The sequence below is a fragment of the Leopardus geoffroyi genome, chromosome B1 (assembly GCF_018350155.1).
Source record: "Leopardus geoffroyi isolate Oge1 chromosome B1, O.geoffroyi_Oge1_pat1.0, whole genome shotgun sequence".
NCBI classification, from domain to species: domain Eukaryota; kingdom Metazoa; phylum Chordata; class Mammalia; order Carnivora; family Felidae; genus Leopardus; species Leopardus geoffroyi.
The window spans coordinates 120,180,035-120,198,213 of NC_059327.1; the positions used below are offsets into that span (position 1 = coordinate 120,180,035).

At 35.8% G+C, this 18,179-nt stretch overlaps 1 protein-coding gene across 1 annotated transcript in view; it reads right to left on the reverse strand.

Annotated features, from left to right (window-relative positions):
* BANK1 (B cell scaffold protein with ankyrin repeats 1) overlaps positions 1–18,179 on the reverse strand; it is a 311,973-nt gene that overhangs the window by 150,744 nt on the left and 143,050 nt on the right. The window contains exon 7 of the mRNA XM_045471780.1: positions 10,108–10,304. Coding sequence (XP_045327736.1) covers positions 10,108–10,304 — 197 coding nt within the window. The remainder of the gene's footprint in view (positions 1–10,107; positions 10,305–18,179) is intronic.

Sequence of the window (18,179 nt, forward strand, 5' to 3'; positions counted from 1 at the left end):
TGAGGTTTAAAAAGAATGATAAGCAGTATAATTCCAAAGGCCTTTTGTATACATAATTTGAACCTTGCAATATTCTGACATTCAACAAAGTAGATTTCAGAGAAAAATAAAAGCACAGGGTTTTCTCTGTTCTCCTTCCCTCCTCTAACAATCCTGTTATATCAGGTGCAGAATGAGTGCTCAATAAATAGGGGGAAATGATTATAATGGTAATAATATGATGATGAGGTAGACATTCTATTTGGAAGCATTATATGGACATAATTTTTGGAATGCCAAGGAAAGAGCACATAAGGAGATTGGAGGTGATGAACTGGTTCACTCAGTAAGTACTTATTATTAAAATCTAGATCACTTATGGCTCCCTTTGTGCCCATCCCCTTTCTCTTCCACTTTTATAGTCCAGGCTAAAATTGAGAAGAATGATTCTAATCATTACAGAATTCATGTAGTGATACCCTAAAATTAGTAGGTTCTTATTATTTTTATGGCTAGTCATCTCTTTTGGAAGCCATATGATGAGGACTCTGGTTCCAAATTTCACCACCTCTCCAATTTATGAGCCTCCATTTCCCAAAATGTAAAATAAGCAGCCGTCCCTCAGAGAGTAGTGGAGAGCATGGAACAGGGAAATGTGGATAAAGTCTCTAGCCCAACCCAATACATAACAATAATCAACTCCAAGCCTTCCCCACTCCCATAGTGCAGTTGTAATCAAGCTGCAGGCGTGTTCAGCAATGCGGTCCAATACTGCGGTGATGAACCAGATTGCTCGGATAACTGGCATTCTCCCCACCAAATGCAAGATCGATTGATTCAATATAAATCTATGCAGTAACCCATTCTTGTAATAGAGAGTTCTCATTAAGAAAATGGATTAATTGGCTTACTGATATTTTAGCGAGAGCCAGATTTGAATAAGTGGACTCGGCAGTACTGAGAAAAACAAATTAAACACTAATAAAGGCAGAAATGTGCCTGTTAGGCTGAAGTCTCAGCCACAGGCTCAAATTGAGGATTTGGGTTTAAGATTTGTCAATGTGAGTGGACATTAATGTCTGACAGATGAAAACACTCTAATTTTTACCCCTGGCAGCTCACTTTCTCTCCAAGACACCCATCCCAGCTGGAGGCTGCATGTGCGTCTCCTCCCCTGGAAGATTTCTGCCAGAGATTCCAAACCACTAGTCACGGAATGTGTGTCTGATATAGAATATGCTTCACACTTGTTTCCACACACGGCTAATAAGACATATTTGGGACAAACTAAGAGCAAAATATTCACTAGAACCATTCCCAAAGTATCACGGAGCTCATGTGTCATTAGAAAATTTTATCTTAATCTCTCGTCTCCTAGTGAATCGCTATTCCATCTTTTCAATACTTGGAAAGACTTTTTATTATGATTAATTTTAAGGAGAAATAGATACATATACATACATAAATGTACATACACACATATCATTCATATCATCATCTTTCTTGTCCCGTTTAAGAGATTTGGGCGGTGCTTTCTCACCTTTTCAGAACCATTAATTTTTCTCTCTCTCTTGGTCATTCCCATTAACTTCCAAGCATGTAACTTCTTCAGTCTTTACAAAAATGAAAAACAAATACGTCTGTTGACCTACAAGCTACAATACCTCTTCTCTGCTTACCTTCACAGTAAAACACCCTGAAGAACTGCTATATACTCATGATTCCCCAGTTTCACTCTTTCTTTCCTTGCTTGACTCTCTGTAGTCATGTCAAGGGTTTGTAACCTCTCCCATACCTCTGATCGCATCTCCCTCCCTCAGAAGACACCCCACAAACTGCTCTTGATGGCCACAGTGCTAAACGCAAAGGTTGATTCTCTGTCCTTATCTCAATTAACCTGTCAGTAGCATTTCACAGTTGACTACTCTACTCCCTCTGTGAAATTTTCTTTCCCCCTTTGGCTTCAATGTCACTAGACTTCCTGGTATCTCTTTCTACCTCAAGGGCTAGTGCTCATTGTTTTCTGCTGGTACCCCTATCACCTCAACTTCTAAACTTTGCAATATCTAATAGGTATTTAAATTTTAACACATCCAAAACCAAACTGCGGATCTTCCCCAGCACTTCACACAATCTTCATCTCGGTACATAGCAAGCAATTCATTCCTCCTACCAAAATCCTTGGAGACATCAGTAACTACCAACTTCTTTTCTATATTGTTGCCAAATAATCAGTAAACCTGTTGGCTTTCCTGTAAAGTGCTAGATATATTTCATATCTGACCACTTTTGACAGTCTCTGCTACTGTTACCCTAGTCTAAACTGCTCTCATTTTGTCATGTATCCTCTGTATTACTGGGATGGTCTCTAATCCGTGCTTATCCCTCCTGCTCTTGCCCTGTAGAGTCTGTTGTCAAAGCAGCAGCTAGACAGTTAAATCAGAACATGCCATACCTCTCTTCAGAACTCCTTAATGGCTTTCATTCTCCAAAATTCATTCTCCTCTCCATTGCTTATACCACTCTACAGATACTGGCCTTTGTTACCTTTCTGAGCCGATGACTATTCTCTATCTCGCTTACTCTGCTTCAGTAACATTTGCCAACTTGTTCTTTTATGGACATGCCAGGCACATGCATCTCTGGGTCTTGGCATTTGCTGTCCTGGTTTTCTCTTATTGGAACATTTCCCCTCCAGATATCTGCATGACTTCCATAGGTTTCAAGTGGTCACCAAAAGGCTACCTTTTCAGCGAGGACTTCTCTGACTACTCATTTCAAAATCGCTACCCCAAACTCCCCCCACATACCACCCAAAACAAGGTGGTCCTTCCTATTTCTTCTCGTTCTTAAACACTAATGTCCATCTGACATGTTATATGTTCTAATTATTTATTTGTTTATGGTCTGTCTTTTTTCCCATTAAAGTTTAAATTTCATGATTACAGGAGTTTTGGTCTGTTTTGGATTCCCAGTGTTTAGAACAATACCTGACACCTAATAGGTACTCAATAAATATTTGTTGAATCAATCAGTGAACTGACTTGCCAAACTAAAATCAAAGAGGCTATTGATTTCCTGGCTCAAGTGAAAGTTGATTAGTTTATTTAAAACAAACCCAAGATTTAGCCTTCAACTGGTACCATGTATTTTCCTTTTACGTTATATTTTTGGAGGCAAAATAAGTCAGACATAATCTTTAATTTCTCACATCCACATATACCACAAGGAAGGTGTTGCTACATAAGGAGAAATGAAGAAATCATATTGCTTGGCTCAGAGCTATGATATTTGATGAACATTCTTTTTAAAAAATACACATAGTTATGCACTTTTCTCATATGTAATCTGACCTTGGAGAAGGCTTTATATAATGTAGAAAATGTAGAAAGAAGCCACACCACAACACCAGTAGAGAAGTATATATTCTGCCTACATTGAATTACATCAAACACCTTTTTTATCATCAAGCATCAAGAATGACTGAAATTCAAAGCCTACTTATGGTGGCTAAATGGTCTTTAAAGTCCCTTGCAACCCTGTGTGTTTATAATCATTTATCTTATAATTTCTCAGAAACCTTCTAAACTTGAGTTCTTTTGTTTTTCTCTGGCTTCTTTAAAACCAATTAGCTTGTATAGAAGAGACTAGTCTAGAGATGTCACTTACATGCCTGCTGGTCAAAAGGAAATGCAATTTCAGTGAGTGTAAACTTCATCACACATGTTAATTAGAGCAATCAGTATTGACACCATAGCTTTAGAGAGTAGACCTCATGAAATAAACACAATGACGTTATGCTTTCAGGATGAAATTCTACAAAAGCAAACGAATTGAAATTTCATTGGGAAAATATGAGTCTTGGCAATTCTTCTCTATTAGCCACCATAAGTATGGGTGTGACCCTTGTTAGGATTCTGGAGACTGCCAGTGTCTGAAGTAAATACATCAAAGATAACGATGTTTGCAAAATTGAACTGGAGTCTTAAGTCAGGAGAAAGACCCAGGTTAAAGACAACGACTGAGTTATTAGACACAGGAAAAGCTTGTGTAGGAAGAACTTTAGCTGTTGGGGTAAGAGAAGAAACTCAGAAGGAGTCAGTGGACATTTAGAAAGATGGCATGGTCATGGAAACCCATGCGAAGGCCTGAGCCAAAGGACACGTACGAGGAATCCAACGGATCAGATCCATGATAGATTATTCACGGCATTTGACGAAAGAGCTTCAGAGTGAAGTGAAGAGATATTTATTTCAGTTAACTCTGATACTGAAAAACAGACTGAAGAGAAAGCAGAGCTTTTGGGAGTGTATACCTGTGTGTGCATGCACACATGTGTGCGTATCTATATTTGAACATGTTTGTTCAGGGAAGAGTCAATATAATGGGAGAGATTAAAGATGCAAAAGAAAGAGAGGGTATGATTGATGCGGAGGACTAAAGTTGATATAAACAACAATAAATCGAAGGAAATGGGTGAATAAAATATCATTTATTGTGGATCTACTATATATTTAATACTTTCACATTTATTTCATTAAATCCTAAAAACACCCTGTGAGGAATTTTCCGTTTGCAGATAAAGAAACTGAAGCAAAGAGATTGTCCAAGGATGCAAACTTGGTATTTGATGAAGTTAGAATTCAAATCCAGAGCTGGCTGAATCCTGAGGCCCGAAGTGTAGAGAAAAATGGAAAATTTGGCAAACAAGTGAGGGGAGTTCAGGGAGTTTAACAGGATGTTTAGAGCTGCAGAGTTAGGGTATTAAAACTGGGTTTGTGGACTTGCAAAAGGGTAAAACTCTGTAATAGCCACTATGGTGCATTTAATGGGATTTTAGAAAGAGGTTGCTAAGTAGCTCCAAAAGCAGAACAGAGAAATGAATTTGTAATGCATGCAGTTGAGTGCAGTTATGTGACTTGTTCCAGGTTCTTTAGTTCTAACAGAACATCAATACTGAACAAAGGCCAGAATTCTAAAATGTACTGTAGGCTGGCCTATTAAAAATATATACTGAAGATAGCAGTTGGGATAATTTAGAATTCTCTAAAACTAAACTTAAAAAAAATCCTGAATGGAGAGAGAATATGGCCAATTATTTTATTTACATCATGGGACCTAGTTAAGGATATTATTGGTTAAGTGAGATCAAACAAGCCCTTAAAGTTGACACTTACCTTCTGCTCCATCATTGAGTAAATACATGCTGAGCACCTCCAGTGCCCCTAACAGTGGGAGGGGAAGGGAGCCCATTACCCATTATCAGCTTCTAGACTTGTAAGAAAGAAGAACTACATTGGCAAAGCAGGGTGTGCAGCTACTTAGAATAAGTATATACTAATATATACCAAATTAAATGAACACTCTACCAGAGAACAAATAGTATATAAAGCACCAAGTGAGCAATACTAAGACTGAGGGAGATAGTCAAGAAGAGTGATGTTCACTGGCCTAAACATAAAGTCTAACTTCTGAGTGATAGGTTCTCCACAGCAGTCAGTCCATCATTGCTTAATACAGGGATTCTCAAAGTGGTTTAACTTCTACCTTTCTGTACCTTCATTCCAAACCCTGGACCATTTGAAAAAGTTCAGGGTCATTGTCGGTCAGCCAGACACTAGAGGGCAACAGCCCCCTCCCCCCCCCCCCCCCCCCCACACACACACAAGCCCACTGTCCACAGAGGCAAACAGCAGTGTTAGATTAAGTCAATGAGAGCAAGACGTTATAGGAATCTCATCACAGATGAAAACAATAGAAAGATTCCCAGTGAAGAGTCTGTCTGAAATTGCCAGCTAGAGAAAGTGCATGGAAAGCTGATTTTGTAATTCCTAAATTTTAATGAAATGATTTATGATTAAGATCTTATTAACATATACATAAAACTACATAAGTGAACACTGTGGTGGAAGAAAAAAGATAATCAGTCTGAATGCTGTTCCTAAGAGAAATAAACATATGTTCTCCAATTCCATGCCAGCCAAGAGAGGAGGATATCTCTCCCTGTCCATTTACATAATGATGTCATCATTTTGTTAAGTGTTTTAAACTGATGGAGATGGGTGGGGTGACATATTCAAGATAATATAAGGAAGTACGTGCTTAAAAGAAATTCTAATTTTTGCTGCATACTTTATATTGACTCAGAGACTATGTCTTTATCTGTGGCCAAAGTTTCAGCTTATTTTCAATTTTTCAGGTATTTTTTATTTAAAAGATAACATTTCAGAGGACTGAATTAATTGTCAATATTGCTATTTCTTTTTTTTTTAATTTTTTTTCAACATTTATTTATTTTTGGGACAGAGAGAGACAGAGCATGAACGGGGGAGGGGCAGAGAGAGAGGGAGACACAGAATCGGAAACAGGCTCCAGGCTCCCAGCCATCAGCCCAGAGCCTGACGCGGGGCTCGAACTCACGGACCGCGAGATCGTGACCTGGCTGAAGTCGGACGCTTAACCGACTGCGCCACCCAGGCGCCCCAATATTGCTATTTCTTATTTAAAATAGTCTGGGATCTCCTCTAGAACTTTTTTAGGTAAATCGTGGCTCACTCAATTGTAGATTTAAGCACCAACCCTTATCCTCTTGGTCCATCCACCTTTCATAGTAATTTTCTGAGGAGACGTTGTCAGAAACTGAAAATAGAGTAGTTTATTTGAAAGACCTTATGGATTTTAGAAATATATAGTATTATTATCTGTAATAGTACTGAAAACATGAAAAAAAAGTATAGGTATTAATTAGATAACATTCTCAAAACATGAAAGCTATCTGTTCACAATAGATTCCACTTATAGGTTGTGTATAAATTATTAACTTCTCAAAGGAAAAATGTCATGAAGAAATTAAGAGATGTTATTTGAGCCTTCTTCTCCTTTTTTTTTCTTTTCTCTTATTCTTCAAATAGTTTACATTAAGACATGGAGGGAATTTTGTTTGTGAATGCTTGCCAATGGTTCTTTTTTTTCCCTGTGTTTTAAAAAATCACAATTGGCTTTTTCCTTCTACCCATTTTATTCAAACATATCATGTTGTAATTCTCTGTGAAATCCTAAAATTAACAGTGTTTCACTGATGGGCAATGAGGAAGAATTGAACATATCAGTCAGTTAGTTGGGGGCAAAATAGGTTTGAAATTAAAAATATGTATTTCTTCTGCACAGAAGTATGGTTCATTGGATTGTAAACCTCAAACCTGAAAGAATATCAACTTCTTTCAACCATTCTGAAACAATAGTTAATGGAAAGTGGTTTTTTTTAAAGGAAAGTTTGAACATGTATGTGACAATCTAGATTTATCAGTGTGATTATAACATTAAAGCTATGTAAATATTGTTAATGAAACAATAAAGTACTGTAGCAGCCTAATGAGATTGTATATTTTTTTCTCTATCAGGTTCAGATATACTCTTGAGAGACGTAGTTACCATAATTTGAATATAAAATTTCAACATGTGTTTCTCTGGCTTTCATTAAGGAGATAAGATATTTGGATTTATTTTAAATAAAATTGATGATTAGAAGAATAGTCAGAAAAGTAAATCAACAGGAAACACACTTTTTCACATGTGTCACAACCTAACAGATATATTCCCATTTTCTTTACCACACATTTGCAAAAAGGTCTTTGGTAGCTTAAAAAATTATTGTACCTAATTATCCATAACCATAATATTATACCTTTATAAAACTGCTGTCCCTTGCAACAGTTATAGTCACTTCCTTACTGACATCAGAACACTCACAAAGTAACTGATCTAACCTGTTTATAATGGCAATGTCCACTATGGACATTCTGACAAAATGTAATAGCTCACGAAGAAACAAAATATATAGCATCATTTAATAAGTTTCATAGCATAATTATCAAGTATAACTGCAAAATTAGAATGCAGCCATTATAAAAGAGTGAAGAGTCACCTACAGGCAGTGATTATTAGCCATGTTATCCATACTAATCTATGAACAGAATCTCTTCATTACAAATGAGTACCTCTCATGTTTTGAGAATGTTATCTAATTAACACCTATACTTCTTTCATGTTTTCAGTTCCTATTATGGATAATAAAACCATAATGCCATCAACTTGAATCAGTGCTATTACTGCAAGAGCAGAGATCAAATGTCCATGGGATGTGAGAGAAAAAGAAAATTATTTCCCATATCCATCACATCCTACCTTTGAACTTAACATTCCTATCTACTGCCATTATTATCTAGTATCATGTTATTTATGGGGCACATGCAGTTTGCATGAGGCTCCATCTGTTAAAAGGTGAGTCTTCACTGGAGAATGAGAAGTGGAAGCCTTACTCTTTGAAAAAAAAAATCAGAGCTTATGTTAGAAAGTAACCCTGGATGCTAAAGACTTTCACAGGCTTTCTTTTTTCTTTTTTTCTTTTCTCTTCTTTTCTTTTTTCTTTTCTTTTCTTTTCTTTTTTCTTTTCTTTTCTTTTCTTTTCTTTTCTTTTCTTTTCTTTTCTTCTTTTTTAGAGAGAGAGAGAGAGTGAGTGCATGCACGAGCATGAGCAGGGGAGGGGTAGAGAGGGAGAGAGAGTATCTTAAGCAGGCTTCACGCCCAGCACAGAGCCTTATGTGGGACTCAATCTCATGACTGTGAGATCACAACCTGAGCTGAAATCAAGAGTTGGATGTTTAACTGACTAAGCTACCCAGGCGCTCCTTCCACAGGGAAATTTTAACTTAAGTCCACCAGTGGTTAAGAATTTGAGAATAAGGTGGTAGAGAATTGAGACAGGCAACCAAGATGTGCTGCACAACAGTACTGTAGGCAATTACGCAAAGCTGAATTGATTCATTAGCTTACCTGAGACAGATACCATACCATTGGTCAATGGCTATATAGAGTGGATAATTACTAAAGTGAATGCACTCATCAGATGTGAGAATCACTATCTAAAATCTTTTCAAGAATAAAAATAATTCTTATTCACGATTTGAAGGACATAGAATAATAATAAGTACTTTTAAAAATTTTGTTACAAACCCTTATTTATGTATTTATTTATTTTTGTTTCTGTATTTATTTTAAATAAAAGCAAAAGATATCCTATTGTAATTCACTGTGAATGATATCCATGCTATTCTGGTAACTACTTTGTTATTTATTAAAAGTGGGGAAAAAGTTAGATTGGTTGTCATTTGACTCTCTGGAATCCACAAATATGATTAGTTTATGGAGGTCCAGTATTACATTGACTTAACCTAATAATCAGAATGAATGGTAAAGTGACCAGAAGCTACTCATTGTATTTCAATGTTCTTTATTAACTGTTCATTGGCAATAAAATTATTTATTTTATGAGAGTCAAAAGACAAATTTTGACATATTCGCCAGACAATTATTTTCTTATGTTTTCCAAAGAGCCATCAGAAGCATAATTCACTTTCACAAGCAAAATGTACATAACATTTCTCTTGTTACAAGAGAAAATAATTGCTCTTCTAAAGCTGATTATGAAACCACGAAATGTGTTCTATGTATTAAGGCAGTATCCCCTCCTTCAAAATCTTCCCTTGGTTGTATTCTTGCTAAAATCTAGACTAATATGCTTCTGAAATTTGAGGCTTTAACCTACATAATTAGGATGAGGGACTTAACAGTGTGAGAAAAGCAAGCCCATGTGAGAAACAGATTTAAGTAACATGAATTAACTTTTTATTAAATAGACTTTTTGAATGATTTTAAAAATGTATTCTTTTAACCTATCAATTATTCATCTAATTTCATATGCCTAACAGTGTCTTACTTAGACTCCTGAATGAAAGAATAAATGTAATAGGGTTTCATTTCCTTCTCACCATCTCCCCTCCAATATGGAACAGGCTGTATAGAAACCAGAAAGACAAGCTTTTTAAAAGCTTTTTAGGGGAGGGAGCGTGGCGTCAGAGCTGGTTTATGGCGATGCTAAGACAAGTTGATCTATCTTGCGAAATGCTTTTTCAGGACCAAAAGACACTACAAACTAGCTGAGAAGCAGCATCATTCCCAAAAGAGCAATGTGCATACAGGCACACACACACACACACACGCGCGCGCGTGCAAACACACTTATTTTATAAAAAGCGTCCTAGAGATAAAATGGAAAAAAAAAAAACTTACTGAGAAGTCTTCAAAGATTTTCTTGAGTTCTTTGTGACCATGCCTTTCAGCGATATGTGCTGGATCTGAACCCTCCAAATTTTTCACTTTAGATGCCCAGGTTGCTCCTGAACATTGAAGCAAATGGATAGCTAAGTTCTTTAAACCAAATTTTGCTGCACAGTGGAGAAGGGTTGGAAGTTCCTTGAAATAAGTATCTGTAAGGATGAGAGGTAATAGGATTAATACGTTTTTATCATACCTGGAACTCCATAAGAAAAAGTCGAACACAATCTACTCCTAAAAGTAATTCTCACAAAGCAGAACAGATTTTTGTGTGATTTTTCATCGGTGGTTTTCATCTTCCTTTCTATTTCTCATCTTACAATGAATATAAACTAACATTCTCATTAGTATTAATGCCTCACTCTTACTTGTGGGATAATTTTAATTTGAAAAGACACACCAACCTCTTAAATATAAAACAGAACAAAAATATCATGTTGTAATAACTCCTTTTAAAGATACTTGGACATGAGGCAAATACTAAATAACAATATTAAATAGGTTCATCTATAAAACCTTTTTGTGTTCTCTACTGTCACGCCTGGTTTGCTTCCTTCTGAAGTTGAAATGGACACATAATTCCTGGAGGGGTTATATTAGATTCTTTCAAAAAGGAACTGCAACAGAAAATACAGGCGGGCACTTTTATGAACATCTTCAGTACGGAAATTTCCATCAGGATTTTACAGCTTTCATATCAATGTTTTGGAGTTTGAATTTCATAATTAGTTATTAGCTATCAGTTAGAAGTATTAATTATGCATCACTATAAAATGGTGAATGTAAACAGCTACCTCAGTGACAAAACACACACAGATGAGTGATGGTTTGTTATTAGTCTTTATTTTCACAACTAGCTAGAAAAAATGTGGTATAGAAACTACACATCAGCTTGCTTTAATAGCTGTGGCATTATCAGAAGCAAGCAGTGTGAAGACGTATGGCAACAGAAAGAAAGGTGTCAAAGCAAAAGTCAATTCTCTTCCATAGTGTTTTGGAAAACTGAATCTGGCCTCATTTTCCTCTTTGCTATATTGTAGGCTAAAGGGGAACAAAAGGAAAAGAGAGCAGAATTAGACTTTTGAGTTTTCAATTCACCTGAGTGTCTTGGGGCACAGTAAATTAGTTTGTTGGTTTGCATGTTTTAACAGAAGACAAAACAAAAGAAAAACCTCCAGGATACATTAAGAACTTACTGTAAGGCAATATTTTACCCTTCAAAATGTGTTAGAACTAAACAGCTCTATGTAAATCTGTGGTTATATTTCAATGATAAGTGCACTGGTCACTTCTTATATTGTGTGCAGTGGGTCAAAATTTATCAAATATTTTATGAAGATGAGCTTGTGAAAGCTGAAACTGTCTAAGGTAGGTACCATTTTCAAGATGAAAAATTATGTATTTTCTTAAAAAGGTATTAAGGTAGAATTTTTTATTTATTTTCATTAAAGGTCATTATAAGATATAATTTTCTGCTGTAATTAAACCAGGGCAAAATTAGGAAGAAAAATATTTACATGATAACATGAGATTTTTACATGCCCTGGGTCATCTCTCTCACTGCCCCATCATACAATGAACAAAAACCATCATCACCTCCCAATCAACGCTTTACGCATTATTCCTGCACATTGCTATTCTGGTGAACTTTTACATCACTGTCAATACAGCTTATAATGTTATTTTCATTAAATACATGTTTAATCATTATAGGAATACAGTCACCTTTTAATGTCACCTACCTCCTGTCAGTGAATTCCTCAAGTTTAAGATAATATAATATTAAAAACAACAAACTTCATTAAGAATCTCTCTTATGCATCCGAAAGAGTAACAAGCAGTCATGGTTTTCCAGGGTACCTTTCCTAACAGCTGTGCTGAACCATGTTTTCTGATACACAAATTAAGATTGTAGTGATCATGCTAAAGATACTAGAGGTCTGAAGGTTGGCTTCTTTATTTTCCGTTTCTTTACTTCATTGTTAGTGGTAGCTTAAAACCCATTAATCTACTAGAATGCTTTTTGAAGTTACAGACATGACAGAGCCTTAGAGGGTATCTTTCCAGTTTCCTACCCAGTAATAGAATTGTATTCCCAGAGGCCATAAGAGATGATCTAGGTACTGTTTGCATACCACTAATGACAGAGTGCTCTTTACTTCCTAAGGCAGCCTGTGTTTTGGTTAGACAACACTGATTATTGGATAATTACGACTTCTGTTGGGGTGAAATGTATTTCCTCTAAATTCTCATGTATTCTAATCCTTTGGGCAATATAGAATACGATAGCTACAAAGGCACAGGTATTTAGTACGTGAACTTCAACAAGCTACTAATTATCTGAGCCTAGCCTTCTCTTCCAAGTCATAGGGCTATTGAGATAATTAAGTGACTTAACAGAAAAAGTGCCCAGGAAAGTGGCTGAAACATAGTAGGCATTCAATAAATATTAGTTTCCTCCCTTTATCTCTACTGCATCAAATAGTTTAAGGCATCCTTGTCCTAATTTATCTTTGTTCCAGCATTAAAATCTCTGATTCTTTCCATTATTCCCAAGTACTAACCATCCTGAGAGCTTGACTCCAGAATAGTTGGTCCTTTACAAAATGATGAATCAGTTTTAAACCTGCTTAAACAATTGTTTACAGCAATATTTTTCATTATCTTGGATCGGGTTATTTTGCCTGCTTATTTTCACTAAGTAGGAAATGCTCAGCCTGCTAATATACATGGTCAATAACTAAAAATTTCTAATTTAAGTTTTTTTTTAATTAAAGCATGACAGAGTTAACCTTTCACAGAATTTGAAATGATGCAGAGGAGCTATGTTATTTTAATGTTAATTAAATCATGATCTTTAGCTTATTTTTGTAGAACATCAAATTAAATATACTCAGTATGTGCATATATTATATTTATATATATGTGAATAAAGGTATTCATGTCAATAAAGGTACCATTATGCTAAGAATTAGTTCCGGCTTTTAGGTGTACTTTTTATAAAATCATACTTTTTCTCTCTTCACCTTGCTTTGATTATTACGGGAATTTAAGACATGAATGGATTCCTCTGTATCTGAAATAGGCCTGTCTGTAATCACATAATCACTAATGTTTTTGTGTAAAGATATTTATGTTCGTAGAGTTTATTTTTTTAAGTATAATTTAAATATGCACTGATGAGTTTGATGAATTTTGACAATTCTATACACCATGTAACCACAGCCCAAAATAAGCTAAAGAAAGCTTCTATTACCACAGAAAATCCTCTCATGTTCCCTTCTAGTCAATTCTCCACTTCAGAAGCAACTACCTGCTAATTTTTATCAACATAGGTAAGTTTTATTTCTTCTTGGATTTCATAGAAGTGGAGTCATAGATACTTGTGTACTGCATTGCCTTCTGGCCTCTATTTCTGATGAGAAGTCAGATATCATTTTTGTAATTGTTTTCCTGTATGGAATGTGCTTTCTCCAGCACAATCTCCCCACCCTCGCCCCCTTCCTCCTTCAACTACTTTTAAGATTTTATCTTTATTTTTGATTTTCAGCTGTTTAACTATGGTGTGTAGGTATGACATTTTTGTATTCATTCTTTTAAAATGATTTAAAAAATTTTTTTAAATCTTTATTTATTTTTGAGAGAGAGAGAGAGAGAGCAAGCGGGGGAGCAACAGAGAGAGAAGGAAAGACAGGATCTGAAGCAGGCTCCAGGCTCTGAGCTGTTAGCACAGAACCCGATGCAGGGCTTTAACTCACAATCCGCGAGTTCATGACCTGAGGCAAGTCGGACGCTCAACTGACTGAGCCACCCAGGCGCCCCTAAAACAATTTTTTTAAATGTTTATTTTTTGAGAGAGAGACAGAGAGACAGAGAGACAGAGAGAGAGAGAGAGAGAGAGAGAGAGAGAGAGCATGAGTCAGAGAGGGAGACACAGAATCCAAAGCAGGCTCCAGGCTCCGAGCTGCCAGCACAGAGCCCGACGCCGAGCATGAATCCACGAACACTGAGATCGTGACCTGAGTCGACGTTGGACACTTAACTGACTGAACCTCTCAGGTGCCCCAACATTTTTGTATTTATTCTGCTCGTGGGGTGACAGGGCTTACTGAATCTGTGGATTGATGTCATTCATCAATTTTGGGTCATTCTTGGCAATTATTTCTTCAAATACTTTGTTGCCCCATTCTCTGTCACCGTTACTAAAGAAATACAATTATACATGTATTAGATTATCTAATATTATCCTATATAGTCTGGATCAGAATTAAGTCAAATTAATGTATAGATGAACTGAGCTTGTTCTTTTTTTATGGCTTTATTTTGAATCTGGAGTTTTCGTCTCTTTTTCAGTTTGAATAATTTACTTTGTCTTCAAATTTACTGATTCACTTTGTTGTTTCTATAATGAAGCCCGTCTAATTTTTAAATTTTTTCAGATACTGTCTATCTCTAGGATTTCCTTTTTTATTATAATTTCCATTTCTGTGATAAAATTGTTCTCATTTTACTCATGTTGCCCGACTTTGACAATACATTCTGTAACATATTTATCATAGTTACTTTAATGTTCCATCTGATAATTTCAACAACTGAAACACTTCTGTCTGCATCTAATCATTGTCTCTTTTCTCGACCAAGGGTCACCTTTTATTCCTTCTTCATATTTCTTGTAATATTTTATTGTATGCTGAGCATTGTATTAAAGAACCGAAGTAAATATCTATCCCCAGAATAAGGCACACTATTTCTTCAGACAACTGACTCAAATTTATCTGTAGACGAGCTGAGCTTGGCCAATTTTGTGTCTTTACCTAGCTTCAATTACCAACTGGCCTCAAATATTTTGAGGGCAGGATCATAACTTTCTTCAGAACAGCTTGGGATCTGAGCCCTGGTGAGAATCAAGAAATCTCAGTTACTGTACAGACTGGCTATCAGCTTTTGGGTCACCATATAATTCTCTCTTCTCTCTAGTTATACCTCCAGACTTCTTCACATCAGAGTACCTTGGATTTTATGGGACCTCCGTAGTACACTCAGTTAAGGAAAACTCCTTACCATCCCAATAGCTTGAAGGGATTTCTTCCAGCTTTTATGCCTCTCTGTATTTAGAACTTTCTTTCCATATGGTAAGAGCTTTGGTGGGATTTGTCTCAGCAAACCTGTCCCCCTTTCACTCTTCAGCAGCCACTAAGCAGGTCTTCAGGGAAGACTCAGACATGTTTTCCAAGGACTTCTCTCAGTTTTTCTGCCCTCCAGCTATTGGTATACTAGCTCTGTGCAGTTACAACTGCCTACAAAAGAGAGGTAGTGGGTGATGCAGACCCACCCTGTAATTGGGGCTCTTTAGGATTTTTGTCCATCACACTAGCCTAAATATAGCCATTAAAAGTCTGCTAAATGTTCAGCTGCTTTCTATTTATTCCTTATCAATACTGAGTTCTTTTTTTTTTTTTTTTACAAAATATAATTTATGGTCAAATTGGTTTCCATACAACACCCAGTGCTCATCCCAACAAGTGCCCTCCTCCATGCCCATCACGCACTTTCCCCTCTCCCCCACCCCCCATCAACCCTCAGTTTGTTCTCAGTCCTTAAGAGTCTCTTATGGAGTTCTTATTGCTCTGTAAGGAACAAAGGAAGTCATAAATTTCTTCTTTCTTGTGAAAGCCTTGTCTCTTTCTGGAATTTAGTTCATTTAGATTTCTTTTGTCATTCACTTTCTGCTGAACTGATTTTGAAAATCATCTTGCTTGTTGTTGTTACAATGGGAGCAAAAGACTCTTGTGATGTTGCACATGGTAATGAGAAACAGAAGTCCTATTAATCTTAGCTCATACACCATTTAGCAATTTTCTTAAACTTACAGTATTTATTTTATAAATAGTTTATAATCTTACTTATTGAATTAAAATAATGGATTCCTTAACAATATATAAAAGGCTTTTTAAAGTTTGCTTAATCTGCAGTGTACCTCTGCTTCATTTCACGGAAATTTTCATTGAATTAATCAAGATTCATTGCGTCTGTTTTTATTATCAGGTATAAATAAGACGCCACAATTCACACTAAAGAGTGGTCAATTTGATTTTGACTTTTTTTTTTTTGGAGAAAATAAATTTTCAAGTTTCAGTTGTTTCAACCAATGTCTGTTGAATGGTAATTTCAGAAGAGCAGAATTAAATGGTTTGGGGGTATTTTTCAAGGAAAATTCAATTTCACCAGTTTTGCAAATAAAAATTAATAGGTGAGTTGGCACACAGTAAAGAAATTGAGTCATATATTTATTTGTGTTGAGCCATTTCTAACAGTTCAAGATAATCCTTATAAAAGATGATGGCCAATAATTAGATTAAAGTAATCAAACAAAAGCTTTCAAAAGATTAACCTAGCTCACCAGAATAACAGAATGGGAATATATACCCAAGGTTAGAATATAAGCTTTAAAAATTTAAAAGATGACTACGCAAACTGGAAGCTCAGGACCATGTAATCCATTTGTTCTCATAAATCACTATCTGGAATCATAAATATTTATTCACTCAAAGTAGAATGACCAGGTGGCCACCATAGGACAAAACAATGAGACACAAAACAAAGAGAAGATAAAAAGTCAGGAGATCTGCCTTCTAATCCCAGCTCAGCCACAAAATCTATAATGCTTAAGAAAGTTCCTTCATCTTCCTGGACCTTTGTTTCTTCATTTACAAAATTAGAGGACTGGGGACTTCTGATTTTCTTCTTGGTTAGAGGCCATGTCGCAGATGGTTTTAGGGTCACTTTCCCTGGATGTTAATCAGATGCCAATTAAAGGAGTAAGGATGACATTTGTGAAAGTTGAAGAAAGGTAATAATTTTCATTCCTTTCATCACAGGATTTGGAGTCTGATAAAATATTAGTATTTCTATGGGCTGTAAAGTGGAGCATTGCTGGGTGTTGGAATCTGATTGCTCTGTGATAGGAGAAACACCCATGTGACATGTGAGGTGCCATTCTTCACATCCTGTCTTAATAGTAGACATATAATCCTATTTACAATTTCAAGCAACAAAAAATACTGCCAGGGTTATTACATTTCTAAAGCCTTGACAATGTAAATTGAATGCACAAGGGAAATAATGGTCTATCAAATCTCTTTGCTGCAGTTTTGTTATTATCTTTTGAATTACATAAAATAAGAGTGGGAAGTGCATAGATACACATTTTAGTATGAACCTCAATTTTGTATTCACCTCCTTAATTATTCCCATTGCATTCCTGTCACTAAAATAGTCTCTTAAATATTTAAGAGAAAATATTGAAAGCTGTATCCATTTTGCATGTCCCTTGTTAATTGTCTCAAGAAACCTCATGTAAGATCTTCTTCTTTTTCTCTTCTTTTGTTTTTTTTTTTACAAATGTTTTAGTTAAAATGGTTAAATTCCTAATCGACATTATATTCAAAGCAATCCTGATTTCATCTTAATATATAAAGTTCAAAATCATACCTTTTATTATTATAAACCTTAAAATTCTAAAACTTAATACTTATTTATTTTGAGAGGCAATATTGTGCAGTTAAAGCTTAAACATTGGGGCTTTTGACAAGATCAACCAGGTGCGTTCAGGGTGGTATGGCCATAGACAAACATTGGGGCTTTTGAACCAGACTGTATGGATCCTAACTCTAACATTTACTAATGGTGTAATTTGGGCAAGTAACTTGAACTTTCTTTGTCTCAATTTTCTCAACCTTTAAATGAGGATAATAATGCCTATCAATAAGCTATTAAACCTAGGTCCAATGTATTCTTTCATACAAACATTTATAGTTGATCCTCATTATTTGGGAATTCCATATTTGCAAATTTTCCTACTCATAAAAATTTACATATACCCCCAAATCAACACTTGTGGCCCTTTTGTGGTCATCTGAAGAAATGTACAGAGCTGTGAAAAATCTGAGTCATTCAAAGTGCATGTTGCCAACAGGTCAGACAAGGCAACACCCTGCCTTAATTTAACTCTTATACTTGAAACAAAT